A 23612-nucleotide genomic window follows, 5' to 3' on the forward strand; every position below is an offset into this window, starting at 1 on the left:
AGTTTCGCATAAGTTTTCATTGAATTTCTGTTTCTGAAAATTTCAGATTATGGACTGACAGCGGGGCACGGCGGCCACAAGGTGGCGCTGACCACCCGGTCCTCACCAGATCCTCTCTTGCTCCAGTGGATGTATGGCTGAGACCTGGGGCCAGATGGGCGACTGCTCTGCACCTAGTCAGGAGGCCTAAGATAGCCAGTGCTACATCTTCCTGAAGGTGGACATTTGCTGTCAGATTTATTGATGACAGCTATTCTGATGGGCTGAAGGCTATCTCTAAGCACTTTTTTCGTTTTCATTTTTATTTCATTCTTTTACATGGATGAGTGTTTTGCCTGTACGTGTGCGTGTGCACTACATGTGTGCCTGGTGAGATTCCTAGGCTCAGAAGAGGGAGTCAGATTCCCTGGGACCTGAGTTACATACAGTGCATCTAACCCAGGTCCTCTGCAAGAGCATCAAGTCCTCTTAACCTCTGACCCTACTCTTCAGCCCCGTAAAGTAGTTTTAATCTGCATTTTCATATAGGCTAGAGGCACTGAACACACTAAAAATAGTTAGTAACCATTTATGTTTTTTTTTCTTTTATTAGAATAACTGTCTATTCAGTTCTCTCGACCATGAAATGATTGACATTGTTCCTTGGTATGTAGTTTCTGCAGTTCTCTGTAAACTGAGGACTCTAGTCCCTTGTCTGCAGCTGGTACAGGTTTCCTCCTGTTGTGGCTTCTGGTCACTTTGCTGACTGTGTCCTGTGTTGTGAAGAGACTTTATTTTCATGCACATATATGGCCTTATTAGTTCCTGTGGTATTGTCCTATTCTGAGGCTCTTGTCTACCCCAGGATCTGAAAGGATTTCCCCCAGGTTGTCTTCTTGAAGTTTGGGTCATTCAAGGTTGAACTTAATAAGGTCTTTGCTCTATTTCAAGTTTACTTTTGTACAAGGTAAAGGTGAGAATCTAAATTCATCTTCTCAGGCAGAAAAACAGTGTTGCGGCATCATGTGTACAATGGGATCTTTTTTCCAATGTGTGTTTTGCATTCTTTGTCTAAATTAAGCATGCTTACCTTTGTCATCTTGTTTCCAGGATCTCTATCCTATCCCTTAGTCTCCTGTCTGTTTTATGTCAGTTCCAGGTCATCTTTGTCACCATAGCTCTAGTCTAATTGGAGGTTGGAATTGTAACACCTGAACATTGTTCGTCATCTGTACAGATTCTTGTCTGTTTCCTAAAGCTATGAAATACATCGGTTTTGGGAATATTGCTTTAAATCTACATAATGATGTTGGTAGTTTGGGCATTTTCACAACATTAACTCTGCCAGTCCAGGACATAGATTGTCTTTCCATCCTCTAACATTCTCTTCTGTGATTTCCTGTGTCAGTATCTTGAAGTTTTCATCATAGAGTTCTTCCATTTTGTTGATTATGTATATCTCTAAACGATTGATTCCGGTGGAATGACTTTGAATGTTGTACATTTTGGAATCACTTTTTCTAAAAATACACTGCTGGCATGAACGAAGGCTATATTTTCATAATGATATATGTATCTGGCAACTATAAATATTTACTAGACCCAAGAATGTTCTTATGGACTCAACAGGGTTTTTTAAGAAAAGAATCATGTTGTCTGGAAATAGTGTGCTTTCTTCCTTCCCTATTTTGATCCCTTTATGCCTATCTTCAGTCTAATTCTGATAGCTTATATAAAATCATCACTGTATCAAATAGGATGGTGGAGAGTGGAGAGTGTGCACCTTTGTCTCCTTCCTGGCTTTAGAGAAAACTCTGAATGTCTCTCCTTGTGACATTATATCCACCTGTCTCCCTCTCTCTCCCATATGGGAGGTGAAAAGTTCTATTGGGTGTCCTGACCCTTTTTCAGGCACTGACTCTCCCAGGCTCACCCTAATCCTAGGACAGTTCAGAGTGTGTCTCCTGAGGGAAGGAGAGATCCCTGAAATGACCAAGGCAGTTAACGTTCTGTCTGCAGTCCTGTGTGGACCATAGCCTTGCTCAGGCCCAGTTCTCTGCCCATACTCAAGGTCTCTTGAGTCTGACATCAGTGATGCTGAATCCTGAGCTCAGTCTCACCCAGTCAGGACAGAAGCCCCTTTTTCCTGATGTGACATTTAGAGTTTATGACCCTGGGCTTTTTCACCCATATCTTCAATTTCCCAAAGATAAAATTATCCAGAACATGTAGCCAAAAGTTTCTCGGGTCATGCCTGGCCCTGTGGTGGGACCAATCTTCCCACCCACGGTCCTGTAGTCACTTATAAAATAATCACTCAGAGGCTTACATTAATTAAAAAATGTGTGACCTATGGCTTTAGCGTCTTGCTAGCTAGCTCTGTCATCTTAAATTAACTCTTTTCTATAAATCTGTATGTTCCACGTGGCCATGGTGTTACCGGTGTGCTGGGATCTTGTTCTCTTTGGTGGCAGGCGGGCCAGCGTCTCTCCCGACTCTACCCTTCCTCTCTGTATCTCTGCTTGGATTTCCCACCTGGCTGTAACCTTTCTTGCCATAAGCCAACACAGCTTGATTTATTATCCAATGGGAGTCACACATATTCACAGCCTACAGGAAGGCATCCCACAGCAAGAATCCTGTGTCTAAGCTACAGGTGATTTTCATCTCTCCTTCATCCCATTTCTGACCCTTTCCAGGTTGTTCACAGGGACCCTGCTGGAGTCTCCAGGAAGAATGCCAAATGCCTGAACTTTCCAACTCTTCTTCAGACACCCACCAGAGACACATGTGACCCATCACCCCAGATCTCAAGGTGATGTCACCCTGAGGTGCTGGGCCCTGGGATTCTACCCTCCTGACATCACCCTGACCTGGAAGAGGGATGAGGAGGGACAGACACAGGACATGGAGCTTGTGGAGACCAGACCTGCAGGGGATGGAAGCTTCCAGAAGTGGGCAGTGTGGTGGTGCCTTTTGGAGAGGAGCTGAAATACACATGCCATGTACAGCATGAGGGTCTACCTGAGCCCCTCACCCTGAGATGGGGTAAGTAGAGCTTTGGATGCAAATGGGACTAAGATAGCTGGAGCCTTCTACAGACCCTGGACAGAGTCAGGCCTGAGAGCTGGAACCATGACCCTCACCTTCCCATCCTTTCCTTTTCTTTCCTAGAGCCTCCTCAGTCCTTCCCCATCATGACCATTGTTGGTGCTGTCCTTGGAGCTGTGCTGATCTTAGGTTTTATCATTGGAGGTGTTATGATGTGGATGAGGAAGAACACAGGTATGGAAGGACAAGGTCTGGTTTTTTGTTTTTGTTGTTGTTATTGTTGTTTGTTTGGTTGATTTGGTTTTTTTGTTTCTTTGTTTGTTGTTGTTATAATTTAGCAGGTTCAGAAGGGTGCATTGTGAATGGGAAGCAACACACACACACACACCCCATGTGCACACCCATGCCTATCTCTGGGTCTGCATGCTGACAATCACTTTACTGTAAAGCACTTGGAAAATGAAGAACACATTCATAACCCTGATGATGGAGGAGATGGGGGCATGATTCTCAGAGATCAGAGGCCAGAGGAGAATGTTCCTGCTAGGACAGACCTCCAGACTGGCATTGGTTCATTTCCTGCATACCTCCTTCCCCATGCCTCCTGACCCAACTGTGGTCTGCACTCACAATTCTGAAAGCTTGCTGGGGACCAGGACTTCCCTGGTCTCTCACAGCTCTTCTTCTCACAGGTGGAATAGGACGCTATATTACTGCTGGAGGTCAGTATGTGAGGGAAGAATTCTCTCTGAATAGGGATAGAAGCCGAGCTGATAGTTTCTTGTAGGGCCCTGGCCCCTGTTTTGGGTAGCTGTTGCCTTGCTTGCTGACCTTGACCTTGATGTCCTCCCTGTGCTAATTCCCTGCAAGTTTCCAAGCTCCTGAATGCTTAAGGGAGGTTCCTTGTTTGTGTATCCTGCATATTGGGCATTAACAGCTTAGACGCAAGACTGTAAACATTAGTAGTGAACTGCTGCCCTCTGGGGTTCTCCCATTGTGCTGTAAGCCTGTATTTAAGGTTTCCTCCCTCTTTCTTTTCTTTTCTTTTTTTTTTTTTTTTTTGTTTTGTTTTGTTTTGTTTTTGTTTTTCGAGATAGAGTTTCTCTGTGTAGCTTTGCACCTTTCCTGGAACTCACTTGGTAGCCCCAGCTGGCCTCGAACTCACAGAGTTCCCCCTGCCTTTGCCACCTGAGTGCTGGGATTAAAGGCCTGGGCCACCCCCGCCCGGCTCCTCCCTCTTTCAATAAACAGCATTAGGCATTCTGCTGAGGCGAGTGACCCACTGTCTCTTGTCTCTGTTTTTCGATCCACAGCCCCTTGCCCGGACAAGGTGATGGTAGCATCGCGGGCTTTATTGCTACAGTTTCTCCTCCAGCCCCACTTGTCAGGTTATTTCTTCTGCAGGCAGGGACAGTGCCTAGAGCTCTGACTTGTATCTGGAGGCTTGAAAAGGTGACACCCTAGGGCCTGGGATTGGGGCTGAGGCAAGGAGGAGAGGACTGGGTCCCAGGGCCTCTGGTACTTAGACCTCTCAGTGAGTGGTGGGCCTTTGAGAGGTCTTTATATTGATTTTCTTGACTCTTGTTCTTTATCTCAGAACAGCTGCATCATGGGACTGAGGGACTAGTTCTGACTTAAGAACCAATGATTCTCATTCTTAAGTTTTTCCTGTGCATCAATGTGACTCACTGGGAAGCCCAGCCCTTTCCACCAGGACCCTGTCCCTGCACTGCCTGTGTTCCCTTCCACAGCCAACCTTCCTGGTCCAGCAGGCAGGAGGGGACATCTCCATCCTGTCACCTCCATGCTGCCCTGAGCTGCAGCCCCTGACTTCCCAACTGAAATAAGATTCTGAATGTGAACTTGATGTTCATGTCCTTGACCTGAAAGATGGCAGGTTAAATTAATGGAGAGAATTCTTTTTTTTAAAAGATTTATTTATTTATTATGTATACAGCATGTATGACTGCAGGCTAGAGGAGGGCACCAGATCTCATTACAGATGGTTGTGAGCCACAATGTGGTTGCTGGGAACTGAACTCAGGACCTCTAGAAGAACAGTCAGTGCTCTTAACCTCTGAGACATCTCTCTAGCCCAATGGAGAGAATTCTTAAACTGTGATCGAGAAAAAAATGGCAGCAAGGAGAACCTTCCAGAATCCATGTTTTCTGTGCTGAGTGTCAGGAGACAGGAGGAGTCTGTGGGAGCTGAGTGAGGATGGGGCTGTGCCAGGGGAAGCTCAGTGCATGTGTGAATTGCTGTGGTCAGTCCTCAGCTATGTCCTCCTGGGCTCTTGTCCTTGTCACTTAGTATAACCATGTGCTGACAGACTCTGGTCACAGGACACAGGGGTGTCCCCAGCCCTGTCCTGTCCAAGCTTGTGAGCAGCCAGGGCTGCAGTGTAAGGCCTGCCTGGCCTCAGTCCTGGCTGTAGCTTTTTAACCATCCTTCCTGTTTATTTCTTCTCTTCTTAGCTGTGTGAAGGAGTAACCCTGTGTCATTCCTGTGAGTGGTGCCTGTCTCATTCTCCTTTGAGTGTGACCACAATAGGGGTGTTTTCCTGTCTCTGTCCCAACAAGACCCCTGCACTCAGGAGGTGAACTTCAGTCTCCTGAGCTCCTGCCTCCTTCCAGAGCTGTGGCCTGGAGTTTCTCCCCCTCACCCAATCTCTCAGAATCTAATGCTTGTGTGTAGGATCAGCAGAAAGGATTGATCCTCAGGGTCAGGTCCTGCTGGGACTGTGTTCTGCTCTGCTCCACTCCCTCTACCTCCCTGGCCTTGGGAATCCTGGTGCAGCCTCTGATGGTAACTCTGTAAGTCATCAGCAGAGTCTACTAGTGTGTGCAGGTAGGAAACAGTAACTTTGGTAATATTGGGATCAGCAGGCAACTCCTTTTGGGGGTAGAGCTTTCTACATAGTATATCTAAGTACAACTGAGAAGCTTAATGCGACAGTGAAGAATTCAATGGACAGTGGCGGTGAACACCTTTAATCTAGGCACTCCAGAGACCTCTCTCTCCCTCTTGCTCTCTGACTCGTTCTCAGGCTCTCCCACGCTCCATCTGGCTCTGAGGAAATCGGCCGCTGTGTCATGAGCAGTCTGCAGAGCTTCCTAGTTAAGTAGAAGCAGAGGATTCTAGGGAGTTTCAGTAAGAACGGGAGCCCTTTACCGCAGCAGCCAGAGCCCAGAAACGGGTAACAATGCGCGGTTCACACCCACAAATGGGTGGAGAGATCCCGGACAGCCAACCATCAACAGACTCACATGGGCACCTGTTATGAAATTCAGACCGGCTGCTGGATGAGGCGCTCCAGATCTGAGGTGAGGACGATGGAGTCAGGCACGCGCATGCTGCTCCTGCTGCTGGCGGCCGTCCTGTCCCCGACCAGGACCCGCGCGGGTGAGTGCGGGGTCGGGAGGGAAACGGACTCTGCGGAGAGGGCAGGGACGGCCCCGGGGAAGCTGAGTCCCCGCTTTGCCCAGCCAGACCCTCCCGCCCTTCTCCACCGCGTCCCGAGTCCCGCGCCCTGCTCCCCTCCCGGCCCGCGCACCTGCCTGTGTTCCGGGGAGGAAGGTCGGGGTCTCACTGAGCGGCGCCCCCAGGCTCGCACTCGCTGCGGTATTTCTACACCATCGTGTCCCGGCCCGGCCTCGGGGAGCCCCGGTTCATCATTGTTGGCTACGTGGATGACACACAGTTCGTGCACTACGACAGCGATGCGGAGACTCCGAGGATGGAGCCGCTGGCGCCTTGGGTGGAGCGGGAGGGACCAGAGTATTGGGAGAGGGAAACACAGAAAGCCAAGATCACCCAGCAGACTTTCAGAAGGAACCTGAGGGCCCTGTCCAGCTACTACAACCATAGCCATGAAGGTGAGTGACTGCGAGTCGGAAGTCTTAACCCCTCCAATTCTCCAAGGACAGACCCAGTGGCCCCTGGTGCCAAGTCCTAAGTTCTGCCCAAGACACAGACTGGGAGCGGGCTTCCTATTCAGTTTAGAGAAGGCAGTGGGTGGGTGAGGCCGTGGAGCAGAGCTGACCACGGGGATGGGAACAGGCTCTCACACCATCCAGGTGATATCTGGCTGTGATGTGGATTCAAACGGACGCCTCCTCCGTGGATATGAACAATTCGCCTATGATGGCCGCGATTACATCTCCCTGAACCAGGACCTGAGAACGTGGACAGCTGTGGACAGGGTGGCACAGATTATCCGGCTGGAGTTGGAGCAGGCTGGTGAGGCAGAGAGATACAGGGCCTACCTGGAGGGCGAGTGCATAGAAAGACTCTGCAGATACCTGGAGAATGGAACCACTAACCTGCACGCACGTGCGTGGGGCCTAGGGCAGCTCTTCAGTCTGCCCTTGGGTTGGGGCTCAGTCCTGAGGAAGAAGAGACCTGTCTGCTGGGGTAATGCCCCTGCCTCTTCATTCGTTTATTTTTTTAAACTTTATTACAAAAGAAAAAATAAAACACTCCAGAATTAACCAGAACGAGTCTATACCTCTCAGCGAACTTCTATAGTTAGAGCAGCCATTCTGAACCTGTGTATGTTTGCAGTGGACTTTACACGTTCATGTCAAATATATTTTTATCCACTTATTCAGAATCAACACACAAAAAAACTATGAACGATTTAGAACTAGAAAATAATTATATTTATAACCTGTTTCATAACTCAAGCCCATTACCTACATTTAGTTCTTCCTCTTCCTTCAGTATTTGGCCTTTCTTGTTGGCTTTTTTTGTGATTTTACACTGTGTCCACTTGTACATTTGTTTACATTGATGGCTAAATCCAGCTTATGAGGAAAAACAGTGTGGCCACTTGGGAGGGTTGTTTTGTTTTGTTGTTTGTTTGTTTTAGATTAAGGTGGTTTTTCTGTTGTTGTTCCCCGCCCCCCAAATCAGGGTTTCTCTGTGTAGCCCTGGAAGTCATTCTAGACAAGAGACAAGGCTGGTCTCCTGAACTCATAGAGATCCACCTGCCTCTGCCTCCACAGTGCTGGGTTTAAAGGCGTTCCCCGCCATGCCTGGTGTTTAGTTTTTTCTTCTTTAAGAAAACTGTCTATTCAGTTCCCTCACCCAGTTGTTCAATGGCGAGTTCCTTGGTATTTAGTTTCTGAGGTTCTCTGTAAATTAAGGACACTAGTCCCTTGTACAGGTTTCCTCCTATTGTGGCTTCTGGTCACTCTGCTGATTGTGTCCTATGCTGTGAAGAGGTTTTATTTTCATGCGGATGCACGGCCTCTGGTATTGCCCTATTCTGAGGCTCTGGTCTACCCTAAGTTGTCTTCTTGAAGTTTAGGTGTTTCAAGGTTGAACTTTATAAGGTCTTTGCTCCATTTTGACTTTATCTTTGTAGAAGGTAAAAGATGAAGCAAGACTTTAAGGCCAGCACATAGAAGGCAGAGAAAAATGGATCTCTGTGAGCTGGAGGCCAGCCTGGTCTACTGAGTTCCAGAAAGAAAAAAAGAAAGAGAGAGAGAGAGAGAGAGAGAGAGAGAGAGAGAGAAGGAAAGAAAGGAGGAAAGGAGGGAGGAAGGAAAGGGAGGGAGGGAGGGAGGGAGGGAGGGAAGAAGGAAAAGAAAGGAAAGACAGATAAAACTCTTCTCAGGTAGAAACCTAGTGTTGCAGCATCATTTGCAGAATGGGATCTTTTTTCCAATATGTGTTTCACATTCTTTGTCTAAAACAAGTATGCATAGTTTTTGACTTTGTTTCTGGGATCTCTATTCTATTCCTTTGATTTTCCTGTCTCTTTATGCCAGTTCCAGGCTGTCTTGGTCACTATAACAATAGTATAATTTGAGGTTGGGATTGTAACACCTCCAGCAGTGTCCATAATCCTTAAGAATGTTGACTATTTGTGGTCTTTTGTGATTCCATATGATTTCTTTTTTCTAAACATGTGAAATATATAGAATTTTGATAACATTACATTAAACCTGTACATTAAAATTGGTAGTGTGGCCATTGTCACAGTGTTTGCTCTGACAGTCCAGGGCATGGATTGTCTTTCCATCCTCTAACATTGTCTTCTGTGATTTCCTGTGTCAGTATCTTGAAGTTTTCATTGCAGAGTTGTTCCATGTCTTTGGTTACATGTATCCTGAAACACTTAATTCTGTTGGAGTTACTTTGAATGTTGCACATATCCTATTTCTTTTTCTGAAAGTGCACTGTTGGCATGAATGAAGGATACTTTTTATATTGATTTTGTATCTGGAAATCATAAGTGTTTATTAGGTCCAAGAGTTTTCCAGTAGACTCAATGGGGTCATTTAAGAAAAGGATTGTGTTATTCAGAAGCAGTGATAGTTTGATTTCTTCCTTTCCTATTTTGTTCCCTTTTATGCCTTTCTCTTGTGTAATTGTAATAGCTGAGCCTTCAAACACCATAGCAGATAGAGTGGAGAGTGGACACCCTCACCTCATTCCTGGTTTTAGAAGAAACACTCAGTTTCTCTGCATTGGATATAATGTTGCACCATCCACCTCTCTTGCATCTGAAACAGGGAGAACATTCCTGGATTTCCTTTCTATTATGCTTCTTTCTTTGGTATTGTTTTTCACAGCATCTTTCTCTGTGTAGTCCTGGATGTCCTGTAATTCTCTATGTAGACCAGTATTGGCTCACACTAAGAGATCCTTCTTCCTCAGCTGGTATTAAAATCAACCACATTGCCCAGCCATACATGGCATTCCTAACTAGATGATGGCTCTCCCAGGCTCACCCTCCTCTCAGGACAGCTCAGAGTCTGTCTCATTGTGGAAGAGAGGAGATCTCTGAAACAACCCCAGTTCCTCCATTCTGCAGCCCATTGGGCACCATGTCCTCTCTCAGACCCAGTTCTCAACACACACACACACACACACACACACACAGTCACTGGAGTCACACTGCAGTGATGCTGAGTCACACCACCACACTCAGTCAGGTGCAGAAGTCCCTTTTTCCTGATGGGACACCTAGAACTCACTGACTTTAAGCTCTTTTACCCAGATTCTAGAACATCACAATGAAAAGATTATCCAAGAATGTCTCATGGACCTTGCTGAAGTGCCCAGGAAGAATGAAAAACACCTGAATTTTCCAATTCTTCTCTTCATACCCACCAGAGACACATGTGACCTCATACCCACAGAGACACAGATCTCAAGGTGATGTCACCCTCAGGTGCTGGACTCTGGGTTTCTACCCTGCTGACATCACCCTGACCTGGTAGAGGGATGAGGAGGAACAGACACAGGTCATGGAACTGGTGGAGATCAGACCTGCAGGGGATGGAAGCTTCCAGAAGTGGGCAGCTGTGGTGGTGCCTTTTGGGGAGGAGCTGAAATACACATGCCATGTGCAGCATGAGGGTCTGCCTGAGCCCCTCACCCTGAGATGGGGCAAGTAGAGCTTTGGGTGCAAATGGGACTAAGATAGCTGGAGCCTTCTGCAGACTCTAGACAGAGTCAAGTCTGAGAGCTGGAACCATGACCCTCACCTTCCCTCCCTTTCCCTTCCTTTCCTAGAGCCTCCTCAGTCCTTCCCCATCATGACCATGGTTGGTGCTGTCCTTGGAGCTGTGGTGATCTTAGGTTTTATCATTGGAGCTGTTATGATGTGGAAGAGGAAGAACACAGGTATGGAAGGGCAGGGTCTGAGCTATTTTTCTTTTTTCATTCAGCACCTTCAAAAAAGGTACAGGTTGAATGGGAAAACACTCACTCACACACACACATGTGCAACTCTGCCCATCTCTGGGTCTGTGTGCTAACAGTCACCTTGTGGTGGTAATCTAATTGTATTGAAATATTATTTTGATTTGTACTGAAATATTAATTTGATTGTATGTTAATAAATAAAGTTGTCTGGGGGTCAGAGCTATTAGAGCCATAGCAAGAGTGTGGCGGTGGTGGCACACGCCTTTAATCCCATAGATATCTGTGTGTTCAGGGTCAGAGCTATTAGAGCCATAGCAAGAGTGTGGCGGTGGTGGCACACGCCTTTAATCCCATAAGATCTCTGTGTGTTCAGGGATACAGCCAGCATTGGAGACATATGCCTTTAAGACCTAGGGGGCTGTACATTCAGACAGTGACGAGGCAGTCATGTGTTTGGGTTTACAACCAATGAGAAGGCAGAACAACATACTTTAAAAATACGAACCGACAGGAAGTAGGTCTCTTTTCGCGAAGCTGGGACAGCAGGAGGAAGGGTGAGATTTTAGCTCTGAGCTCTGACCTCTCGGCTTTCTCTTTTACATTGTTTCTGTGTTTCTTATTTAATAAGACGGTTGGTTACATCAACATCTGGCGCCCAACGTGACAAGAATCCATTAAAAACTGCTTGGCTTGGCGGCAGGTCCGCTTTCCCGCAAGGGCGGCAGGCGGCCCGCGGCGGCGGCGGCGGCAGCGGCACACGGCGGCCGGCGGCTTCTTAGTCCGAGCTGCTGGCGTCCTAGTCCGGGTAGCAACTTCTAGCCCGGGCCTAGGTCTGTGAGCAGCTTGCCTAAAGCCGGTGCTACAAACAACTCAGACCTGCCCTGCCGAACAGGGCCCTGCCTGTAAAGCCAACGCACGTGGTCGGAGCTTAAGGAAGCCAGACCCAAGCCTTGACTCGGCACAAGAGGGAACACGTGGCTGCATTTAAGCTTTAGCCGGCTACGCTTTCTTGTGCGTTCTCTCTTTCCTCTGTCTCTCTCTCTCTCTCTCTCTCTCTCTCTCTCTCTCTCTCTCTCTCTCTCTCTGGATTTACACCTGGGACACTAGGTGGCTGCTTTGAAAATCCCCTCGGATTTCTACTGTTCTACGCAGATTTGGTAAGTCATAATATATCAGATATTTTAAAGGAAACTATCTAAAATAGAATTTTTTTCCACATTAAAAAACAAATGGGTTTTATGTGTACATTGGAAGAAAATTGGTTTTTGTTCGAAATTTTAGGCAGTCTGGCAATGGAACAACTATATAATATTAGTATTGGTGGAATTATGCACCTCATCACTATAATAATCCACATTTTAATATTTAAAAAGATAGTCAATTTAAGTGCCAGGATAACAGCATTAGAAGAACTTGTTAAACCTGTAAAAATTCAGACAGAAGAAATTAACAGTGAAGTTGTTTCAAGTCGGGATCATAAGGTTGCAGAAAGAAAGCCTGTTTTCACACAGTCACCCTTAATTTATCCTGTAACAGTACAGCAGATGCCTGATCAAATGGCTACACAAAATACTTGGGCTCCAATTGAAATGTTGGATTTAAAAAGGTTTAAGGAGGCAATAGTATCTTATGGCATGCATTCCCCATATGTAAAGCAAATGTTAAACACTTGGTCAACATATAATAGGATAGTACCACAGGACTGGCGGGACCTCGCACAAGGTGTTCTGGAACCCAGCCAGAGACTTCAATTTCTGACTTGGTTTAAGGAGGAGGCTAAAAACATAGAAAAACAATGGAGGGATAAAGGAGTACAAGTTTGCCAGGATCAGCTTATGGACGAAGGCCAATATGCTTCAGCACAAGCACAATGTTTATATGATGTCCAAACCCTAATTTTATGTCGAACGGCAGCCTTGAATGCATGGGACAAAGTTGAGGAACCAGGAAAAAAATCTGAGTCATTTACAAAGGTGAAGCAAGGCCCAAAAGAGTCTTTTACAGATTTTTTACAAAGACTGGCTTCAGCAGTAAAGAGAACGGTCTCGGATTCAGAAGCTGGTAAGGCAATAATTGAATCTTTGGCCTTTGAGAATGCGAATGCAGCATGCAAAAGAATAATCAGGCCATTAAGGGCAAGATCTGCACCTATGGAAGATTGGATTAGAGAAACAATTAATGTTGAAGCTGATGAGCATGATGATACATGGGTAGGAGAAGTAATTTCAAAAGGTTTGAGGAGTGTTAGATGTTTTGGATGTGGAAAGCAAGGACATTTGAAAAGGGACTGTAGACAGGTCATTTCCAGAAACAATGTTTCTTCAAGGAACAATGGCAACAGAATGCCCCTTCCTTCTGGAGTATGCAGAAGGTGTGGTAAGGGAAAACACTGGACCAACGAATGTAGATCAACAAAGGACAGACAGGGTAATCCTTTGCCTCAGTCTTCGGGAAACTCCCAGAGGGGCCTCAGGCAGGCCCCCAGTGCAAATCCAGTTCAAACCTTTCCGGCAGCCATAGAGGAAATGCCTGCTCTGGAGAGCGATTAAATAACCAAATGCCTATTGGAATAAATCATGCTGGTCAGAATGATGAAACAGAGAGAATAGAAAATTCAGGAGAAAACATAAAGAAAATTTTTTGGCAAACTTCTATTAATGAACAAAGACCAAAATTAACGATAAAAATAAATGGTGTTTTGTTGTCTGGTCTGGTAGACACAGGTGCGGACGTTACCATAATTGCACCAGAATTTTGGCATGCAACTTGGCCTCTTCAGGAGGTAAACGTTCAACTGTTAGGAATTGGGACATTATCTCAGGTGAAACAGAGTGCAAGATGGCTCGAATGTATAGGTCCAGAAGGACAGAGAGGAAAATTAAAACCATATGTGGCTAACATAACTATGAACCTGTGGGGTCGAGACTTGTTGCAACAATGGAATACTCAGATTAACATCCCTCCAATCTCAGAAACAAATCATAAACTAGCACATGTTACTGAGAGAAATATTAGAAGATATTGTTCTAATGAGTGGTCACCAGCCATCCATATTATACAAGAACAGGGCACAATAACTGATGATCTTCCAAAGACACCAACAGCTCTACCTTTAAAATGGTTAACAGACAAGCCTGTATGGGTCCAGCAATGGCCTTTGACAACAGAGAAACTCCAGGCTTTAGAAGAGCTGGTAGAAGAACAGTTAAATGCTCAGCATATTGAAGAATCAACCAGCCCTTGGAATTCTCCTGTATTTGTTATTAAAAAGAAATCTGGTAAATGGAGAATGGTAACAGACCTTAGGGCAATTAACAAAGTAATTCAGCCAATGGGTTCTCTACAATCTGGGATGCCTTTGCCTACTCTGTTACCAAAAGGATGGCCTCTCATAGTTATTGATTTAAAAGACTGTTTCTTTTCAATACCCTTACAAGAAAAAGACAGAGAAAGATTTGCTTTTACAGTGCCTACTTATAATAATTCTCAACCGGTTAAAAGATTTCAATGGAGGGTCCTCCCACAGGGAATGTTGAATAGCCCAACTCTGTGCCAATATTTTGTACAACAGCCATTGGAAGTGATACGTAAAAAATTTCCTAAATCTATAATTTATCATTATATGGACGATATTTTACTAGCTGACTCAAATGCAGATACTTTAGAAATAATGTTTGAAGAAGTAAAGAAAATTTTGCCTCGCTGGGGATTACAAATTGCTCCTGAAAAGATACAAAGAGGAGATTCTATTAATTATTTAGGATATAAAATAGAGCTACAAAAAATTAGACCCCAAAAGGTGCAAATTCGGAGAGATAGACTACAGACTCTTAATGACTTTCAAAGATTATTTGGAGATATTTCTCATCTACGAACTATTGTTGGGGTAAAAAATGATGAACTGACTAATTTGTTCAAAACCTTAGAAGGTGACAAGGACTTAAATAGTCCAAGAGAATTATCACCTGAAGCTGAGAAAGAATTAGCCTTGGTAGAAAAGAAAGTGCATGAAGGACACGTGAATCGTATTGATCCAAAGCTGGATTGCATTTTGGTTATCTTACCTTCTAGGCGTTCTCCTACTGGAATATTAATGCAGAGGGAAGATATTATATTGGAATGGATATTTTTACCAAATAAACCAAATAAAAAATTAAAAACTTATGTGGAAAAAATCTCTGACTTGATTTACAAAGGAAAATTGAGACTTCGTCAATTAGCAGGCATAGACCCAGCAGAAATTGTCGTACCATTAACTAAGGAGGACATTGAAAAATTATGGACAGAAAGTGAACCTTGGCAAAGAGCTTGCAGTAATTTTTTGGGAGAAATTAACAGCAAATATCCCAAAAGCAATAGAATTGATCTTATAAAGAGAGCTGAATGGATCTTGCCTCGAATTGTACGGCAAAAACCCATATCTGGAGTTCGTACATTTTATACAGATGCCAACAAAGAAGGAAAGGCAGGTTACAAATCAGAAAATTTAAGTAAAGTGGTTCAAAGTCCGTATAATTCAGTGCAAAAATCAGAATTGTATGCTATTCTGTTGGTATTAATGGATTTTTCAGAACCTCTCAACATAGTAACTGACTCTCAGTATGCTGAAAGAGTGGTGTTACATATTGAGACTGCAGAATTTATCCCTGATGCTTCAGAATTAACTTCACTATTTATTCAATTACAAGATACAATCAGGAAAAGGAATCATCCTTTATATATAACTCACATTCGATCCCATACTGGTCTGCCAGGCCCTCTAGCACAAGGCAATGAAGAGATTGATAAATTATTGATAGGAAATGTGCTGGAGGCCTCAGAATTTCATAAAAAACATCACGTTAATAGTAAAGGTTTAAAAAAGGATTTTTCCATAACCTGGCAACAAGCCAAAGAAATAATAAAGAAATGTCCTACTTGTTCCTTCTACAATCAGACGCCATTACCAGCAGGATGTAACCCAAAGGGTACTCAGAGAAATGAAATCTGGCAGATGGACGTGTTTCACTTTGCAGAATTTGGAAAATTGAAATATGTACACCACACTATCGATACTTATTCAGGATTTCAATGGGCAACTGCTTTGAGTTCTGAAAAAGCTGATTCTGTAATCACTCATTTGCTAGAAGTTATGGCCATCATGGGTATACCTGCACAAATCAAAACTGACAATGCTCCATCATATGTCTCTGTTAAAATGAAACAGTTTTTTGCTTATTACAATATAAAGCATATTACAGGCATACCACATAATCCTACAGGTCAAGCAGTTATAGAAAGATCAAACAGAACTCTAAAGGATATGCTAAATAAACAGAAATGGGTAACAAAAACCCCCAGAAATAGACTGCATAATGCTCTTCTAACTTTGAATTTTCTGAATGCCAATGAGAAAGGAACAACAGCTGCAGAGAGACATTGGATAATAGAAAAAACTACAGAATTAAATCAGCCTATATACTTTAAGGATGTGCTGACCTCAGAATGGAAACCAGGGTATGTATTACATTGGGGACGTGGTTTTGCTTTTGTTTCTACAGGAGAAGATAAGCTGTGGGTACCATCAAAATTGATAAAGGTTCGATTTGAACAAGAGAGACCTCTTAATTAGAGGAGGTGATAGTTCATCAACCAGCATGAACATCCAATTTAAACTAACTTGTATCAATAACACATGCCTTTTCATTTAATCAGATAATAACTTGTCAAAAGGAAACATCCCCAAAATTAGTCTTGGGGAAAGGTTTTTGTTTTTGTCTTTTAGGAGAATGAAGGTTAAGGAATCTGAAGAACACTGGACAAATGAGACAACTGAAGAAAAGGGACAAATCATCTATCCCAAGAAACAGAGTGAAACGGTGTATGGGTATATATTATCTAAAAAAATTTTATGTCTTCCTAAATGTTTGTTTCTGCTTTTCTCTAAAGATTTAACACTATTGGTCTTCTAACAGTCCCAGTTCAATTAAAATTTAAAGCTGACTTTGGAGTTGGAGAATGGCTCTCTCCTTCTTTAAAATCAAGCATGTTGTTAAAAGGAAAATGCAAACTCCCTGTATCATGCCAGAATAAGAGCCATTTCTGCTATGGTACAGGACAAAAGCAAAATTAATTAAGGGACTATTCTATTACTAATCTCAACTCTTTGATTCTATTCTGATTCTTTAAACTGTTCTCAAAGTATAAATTTTATATCAAAATTTACAAGATTAATATATATATACACATTTTAAACTTCGTTAAGATATGAATGGTCACATAGAGTACTAACTAATTCTAGAAAAAAGGCTAGCTGCATATATATGTTTTTGTGTTCGAGTCTCTTATCAGTTTTCTGCAGGAAATCACGGCCAGGCCTAATATCAACTGAAGTCTCCAGAAAGAAGATGGGGCCCCACAACAACAACAATTCCACGTGGACAATAATAATATCATTAAGCTGACAAACATCATCCACAGATCAGCTTTGAACTACAAGGTGCTCAGAGCAATTTTGAGATGACTAGCTGAGATGATCCAGTCTCAAAGACTACTTGAATAAGGACTTGAGATAAACCCTGAACTTTGGCATTATACACAGACTGGATAGTGAAGGATATAGTTACCTCTCTTAGAATTTGACAATTAACCTAAAATTTTTCTTTCAGGATAAAGAAAACTTCGCCCATACCCAGCAGGAAGCAATTTTAAGAATACGACGCCCACATTCCCAAAGAGGTGGTGTGGGGCGGGTGGTTTTTTGGTCTTTTTAATGGGTTTTGGGTCTGGGATAATTTTCAGTATTTAGGGGGGTTGGTTACAAGTTATTGTCAAGGGTTAGGAAAAAGGCTAAGCAAAGGAGATTAGATTTAAGGTTCTTGTTTAAAAAAAAAAAAGAAAGAAAGAAAGAAAGAAAGAAAGAAAGAAAGAAAAAGAAAGAAAGAAAGAAGGAAAGAAGGAAAGAAGGAAAGAAGGAAAGAAGGAAAGAAGGAAAGAAGGAAAGAAAGAAAGAAAGAAAGAAAGAAAGAAAGAAAGAAAGAAAGAAAGAAAGAAAGAAAGAAAGAAAGAAAAAGAAAGAAAAGAGAAAGACAATTACTAGTTTTAAATACTTTACATTGGATTGAATTGTTTTATATTGTACACAAATTTGAAACTGATATTGTTAGAAAATGCTATATGTATATTTCTAATTGTATTTATTCCATCCATTTAACAATGTAATGCAAATTTCTGATCCTTGAATGTTATTATTATCAACTATTAGGATATAAAGAAATGAAAGCTAGTAGTTAGACATTATCATAGAACTTGTAGTCATATTGGATATGTTTTAAAAATTGAGCAGAGATGTTTTAGACAGGTCATCTTCAAACCCTTCAGAGATCTACAGAATATGGCATTTAAAATGTTTTAATAACTTAGAAAATTTTTCTTTTTTGAGACATGTCGGCTCCTGGCAGTACCAACCTACTTTAGAGAAAATATGGGCATTGAAGAAACTGCATATGGAGTCATCTTTCATTCTGGCAAAAGTTAGCCACTGGACAACAAAGTATCCTCGAATCAACAGGACAAAATGGACAGACAGATCACGAAACAAGGGACTACTGATTCTTGCCAAAACAAGTGTGGTTATGGCTTTATCAAAAGGCATCTTCTGAGGCCAGGACAATATGGCCCCATCCCTGAAGTGGCCTTCGCATCCGAAAAAGGTACGGTGCCCTTTTCTTCGAAGGCAGCTTAACAGGCAGAGGGCCGATGGATTCTGTTGTACAATGGAACAGCAGCTGAAAGCTCATGCCTCTCAAAAGTAGACTGGCAGTTAATAGAGGGATGTGGAGAAGAAGGGGATGCTGAGATGAAGCCATATATACACAGCCAAGAAGAATGGACAGCTGAATTAAAAAACTGTCAACAATTTCCAGAATTTAAAATCCTGAATCATGACAGGACACTAGTGGAATTCAGGTGTTTCTGGTACGTGGACTGCTCTCACCCAATGTGAGGTTGAACTGTTGACCTTGTGTACATCCTACTTCACAAATGAGTCTGTCAGATACACTAAGCCTATAGGCTGAAGATGATGCCCCAACACTGCGGAGAAACCTCAGGTGACTGCCCAGGCAGCTGGCTGTTTCTGTCAACTCACAAAATTTTTTTGGAAGTTGCTTGCATGCACTTCCTGTTTTTATTTTTGTTAGCTAATATTATTCCCTTCTTGGGTCTCTGAGGGAGTTGAAGATTAGTTAGTTATGGTTGAAGATTAGTTAGTTATAGTTGAAAATTAATTAGGATAGAAAGTACATTAGATACATCTTGGAATTATCAAAATAGGATAGATAATGGAATTATTTTCTCTGATTCGTCAAATACCTGTTTAGGTATTTATTACTTGTATATATTGTATATAGTTATTGTACTTTTGTATATAGTTTTTCTTTTGTTAGTCATAACCTTTTGCTTTTTTTCTTTTTATTAAAATAGAAAAGGGGAAATGTGGTGGTAATCTAATTGTATTGAAATATTATTTTGATTTGTACTGAAATATTAATTTGATTGTATGTTAATAAATAAAGTTGTCTGGGGGTCAGAGCTATTAGAGCCATAGCAAGAGTGTGGCGGTGGTGGCACACGCCTTTAATCCCATAGATATCTGTGTGTTCAGGGTCAGAGCTATTAGAGCCATAGCAAGAGTGTGGCGGTGGTGGCACACGCCTTTAATCCCATAAGATCTCTGTGTGTTCAGGGATACAGCCAGCATTGGAGACATATGCCTTTAAGACCTAGGGGGCTGTACATTCAGACAGTGACGAGGCAGTCATGTGTTTGGGTTTACAACCAATGAGAAGGCAGAACAACATACTTTAAAAATACGAACCGACAGGAAGTAGGTCTCTTTTCGCGAAGCTGGGACAGCAGGAGGAAGGGTGAGATTTTAGCTCTGAGCTCTGACCTCTCGGCTTTCTCTTTTACATTGTTTCTGTGTTTCTTATTTAATAAGACGGTTGGTTACATCAACATCACCTTACTGTAAAGCATTGGGAAAATGAAGGATAGGTTCCTAACCCTCATGGTGGAAGTGATGGGGACATCATTCTCAGTGGTCAGAAATCTTAAGTGAGAGGGAAAGGTCTATGCTGAGGACTCACAGGTTGGAAATTGGTTCATTCCCTGCATTCCTTCCTCATGTCTCCTGACTCTTCCCTGGTCTGCTGTCAGTTCTGGAAACTTCCTGGGGTTCAGAGATTCCCTAGGCTCATAGCTTTATTTCTCACAGGTGGAATCACTGTGCACTGTGCTCAGGCTGCAGGTAGGTTTGGGTAAGGTTTGTCCCTGAGGTCTTTGGTTGGAGCAGGAGCTGGTGAGAAGCTCAGCCAGACCATAATTCCTCCTGCAGACAAATCCTCTGAAATCTTGTTCATTTTCTACCCTAGAGCTCTGATGTGTCTCTCAGAGACTGAGATAAAGACATGCTGAGAATCCAATGGGGGAGGGAAAAAGGGGATGTGAATGGTTCACAGCAACTCTGAGAATGTGGTCCTGTGAGTGAGTGGTGGATGGTTGGGATGTTGTCTTCACAGTGATGGTTCATGACTCTTGTTCTATAGCATAAATACATCTGTCTGGTGTATACTGAGTGTATGGAACCATCAGAGGAGGGGATGAGATCCCCCAGAATGGGGTTCAGGCAGCTGTCATGGGTTTCAGGAACCAAACCAGGTCCTTGACAAGAGCAGCAAGAACAGTTAAGTGCTCTTAACCACTGAGCCACCTCCCCAGACCCAGATTTATGTTTTTATTTTATATATATGCTTGTCTATTTAATAGATGTACTCCATGTAAATACAGTAACCATGGAGACCAGAAGAGAGCATCAGATCCCCTGGAGTTACAAAGGGTTGTGAGCCATCACCTGGGTGCTGGGACCTGAACCTGTGAATTCGAGGCCAGCCTGGTGAGTTCCAGGAGAGCTAGGCTACAAAGATTAGAAACTGAGAGAGGTAGAAAACTGAAGTGCTGTGGTCTGGCAGAGCACACCTCCTACAGCTTCTCTGGTCTGAAAGAGGCCATGAGGAAGTGGTGGGAGAGCTCTGAAGGCTGTGGCAAACCACAGAGCTCAAGAGGAAACAAGCCAGAACTGCTGCTGGCAAGGTTCCAGCAGCAGCAGCAGCCACCTTAGTGAAGGCTCAACCCCAGCAGCAGCCACTGAGACTGAAAATGTAGCTCACATGGAAGAGTGCCTGTCCAGGTCCTGGAGTCGCTCCCTCTTACCACAAGAGAAAGAAACAGAGACTTTATAGGAGGTTGGGACAAACAGGGCTTCTGACTGTGGCTCCCAGGGAGGGCCCTTCTCTCCAGGACCCCAACCCTGCTGCTCACCTGGGAGTCTCCAGAAGACTTCATTGGATGGGGCAGGGAAGCCTGGGCTCCTATCAGCTTTATTCCTCACACCTGTGACCCTGTAATCCCAGCATTTGGGAGGTGGAGGCAGAAGAATCAGAAGTTCAAGACCAGCCTCACACAGTGATTTCAAAGCCAGCCTTGGCTACTTGAGACCCTATCTCAAAAATAAATAAACATTTCAGAAAATAAACATAAGATTGTGTACGTGTGTGTGTGTGTGTGTGTGTGTGTGTGTGTGTGTGTGTGTGCTTTCATATGTATGAGGGGATGGCAAAACCAGAAGGGAATCACCGTGAAAGGGAGGCAGAGCTCCTAAAGGAGGCAGGTAATGCAGGAGACAGGGATGACGCAGAAGCAGCAGAAACTGATTTAACTAGCACAGATCGAAGCAGCTTGTTGTTGGTTGGTTTTGCTCTTTACTCTTTGTGGGTCCGCCAACCAGCTCCCAAGTAAATCACACACGGAGGATTATTTTTAAGCATATTTTATTTTATTTTTATGTGCATTTGTGGTTTTGCAGAGGGTGTCGGGGTCCCCTGAAACTGGAGTTACAGAGAGCTGTGAGCTGCCATATGGGTGCTGAGAATTGAACTTGGGTCCTCTGGGAGAAGAGTCAGTGCTTAACTCCTGAGCCATCTCCCCAGCCCTGAGGTGTATTCTTAAAAAATACATAAGTAAAAATAAAAACAACAATAAAGAAAAAACTCTGTCTGGAGGAAATTGTTAACTGGGTCCATTAGTGCAGTGGCTCAGAATGTGTAGCCTGAGTGGTCAGGAGTCAGGGTGAGAAATGTCAGCATCTTCTCCAAGGGCTGAGTTTGTGGTATGAGATCCTGGGCTTTCAGGAGAAGGTAGGAGTTGAGGACAGAAATAGCAAGAAAACAAGGGAAGCCATAATGGTTAAAAGTGACTCCATAGAGTGACTTCAGGAAGATGGGGGAGGATTCTGATCATCCTGATTGTGAATCCAAGAAGTCTATATTCTCGATAAGCCCTGTGTCTCTGGTGAGGTCACTTTCTATGGTTCTAGTGACCTTTGTTTAACTGAGGTCTAAAAATAACAGACATTACTGATAGAAATAACATTAGATTTTACATTTTGATCTCTCTGCCTAATGGAATCAAATCTCTGTCCTGCTGGTCGATGCCACCTGACACAAGAACCATCCTCTGTCAGTGTCCACCCTGTCCACACTGCACAGGGCTGAGGTACTGAGGGGCCACCTCAGTTTTCAGACCACTGTCTCACACCATGCACTATCCATCTCCCTCCTCTCCTCAGCTCATGGTCATCTCTCATCACCAAAGTGTGAGCACACAACAGCCAGTCATGGCGATGGTCCTGCTCTGTGAAGTTGTTCACTTCTTAACCTGTCTGATTGATTAATTAACTGTATCACAGGAGTGTCTATACAGCCACACATGGAATGTGGGCAGCTTCACTGCTGTGCTGCATTCAGCCACCTGCAGGAAGGGGGGCAGCTGTACTGAAGCTATGTTCTGTCTTCACACAAACTTAGGCTGTGGAATGAAGACCATTGTAAAACACAACAGTTGGGACCAGGGATGCATCATCTGGGGACAAACACTAGGAGACCCTGGGTCTGGCAGGAGGCTGCTTTAACTCATTCATTCACATAGGAAGAACACAGATTCCGGACCAGTCAGGCTTGGCATGTGAGCCTCTGCATGTGAACACAGGACTCTGGTCTCTAGGAGTCTGTGTGATGCTTTCAGCCCAGCACCTCCTGCTTTAAAGAGAAACCATTTCTCCACTGCATTCCTGACCAGCTCTGGGTCTTCACACTGGGGTTGGGGCTGGGGTTGGAAAGAGCAAAACAGCTGCATTTGTGCAGATGTTTTCCACTGGGATTACCATCAGACAGATTCTGGGCCTGGATTCAGGGAGACAGTGTTATACACAGAGCTCATGCTGAGGAAGGAGGTAGGATACAGTCCCAAGTTCTCAGAAGTGGCTTTCACGCTCTGAGAACTGAATGTAAGGTTTGGGCTGGGAAGTGTAGACTTTTGGTTTCACTTCTTACTCTGTCAGTGGCTAGAGAACGTGATAGAACTCTCTGTGAGGACAAGTTACAAAGTCCGGGACCATATCGACTTTGCTTTGACTCTGGCGAACCCTAAAGACCAGGACTCCTGTCCTCAGCACCCTCCGGGTTGCTGCTGGCTGCTGCCCTAGGCTCCGCCAAGACCCAGGCAGATGAGTACAAGATCTGGAGGGAACCAGTCTCTTCAGAGAGAGCTGGGGGAGAAACTGAGCAAGCTGCAAGCTGGGTCCCCAAGTGGTCCAACCAGAACCTCCCACCACTTTTCCACCGCGTCCAGAGCCCCTGCGCCCTACTCCCCTCCCGGCCCGCGCAACTGCCAGGGGTCCCCGGAGGAGAGTTGGGATCTCACCACACGCCGCCCCCAGGCTCCCACTCGCCACGGTTTTTCTACACCATAGAGTTCCGGCCTGGCCTCAGGGAGACCCGGCACATTGCCATTGGCTACGGGGACAACTCGGACAACTCCTAGTTCC

General features: G+C 44.1%; 2 protein-coding genes across 1 annotated transcript; both read left to right on the plus strand.

The window, feature by feature from the left end:
- LOC143266708 (H-2 class I histocompatibility antigen, Q10 alpha chain-like) overlaps nucleotides 1-23612 on the plus strand; it is a 74257-nt gene that overhangs the window by 35673 nt on the left and 14972 nt on the right.
- LOC102925173 (H-2 class I histocompatibility antigen, Q10 alpha chain-like) lies at nucleotides 6255-23608 on the plus strand. The gene is made up of 6 exons (XM_076558031.1): nucleotides 6255-6433; nucleotides 6637-6906; nucleotides 7091-7359; nucleotides 10264-10432; nucleotides 10559-10669; nucleotides 23238-23608. The coding sequence occupies exons 1-6, from the start codon at nucleotides 6298-6300 to the stop codon at nucleotides 23606-23608; spliced, it is 1326 nt and encodes a 441-aa protein (XP_076414146.1). The 5' UTR covers nucleotides 6255-6297.

This window comes from Peromyscus maniculatus, chromosome 21 (genome assembly GCF_049852395.1).
Source record: "Peromyscus maniculatus bairdii isolate BWxNUB_F1_BW_parent chromosome 21, HU_Pman_BW_mat_3.1, whole genome shotgun sequence".
In the NCBI taxonomy this organism is placed as follows: domain Eukaryota; kingdom Metazoa; phylum Chordata; class Mammalia; order Rodentia; family Cricetidae; genus Peromyscus; species Peromyscus maniculatus.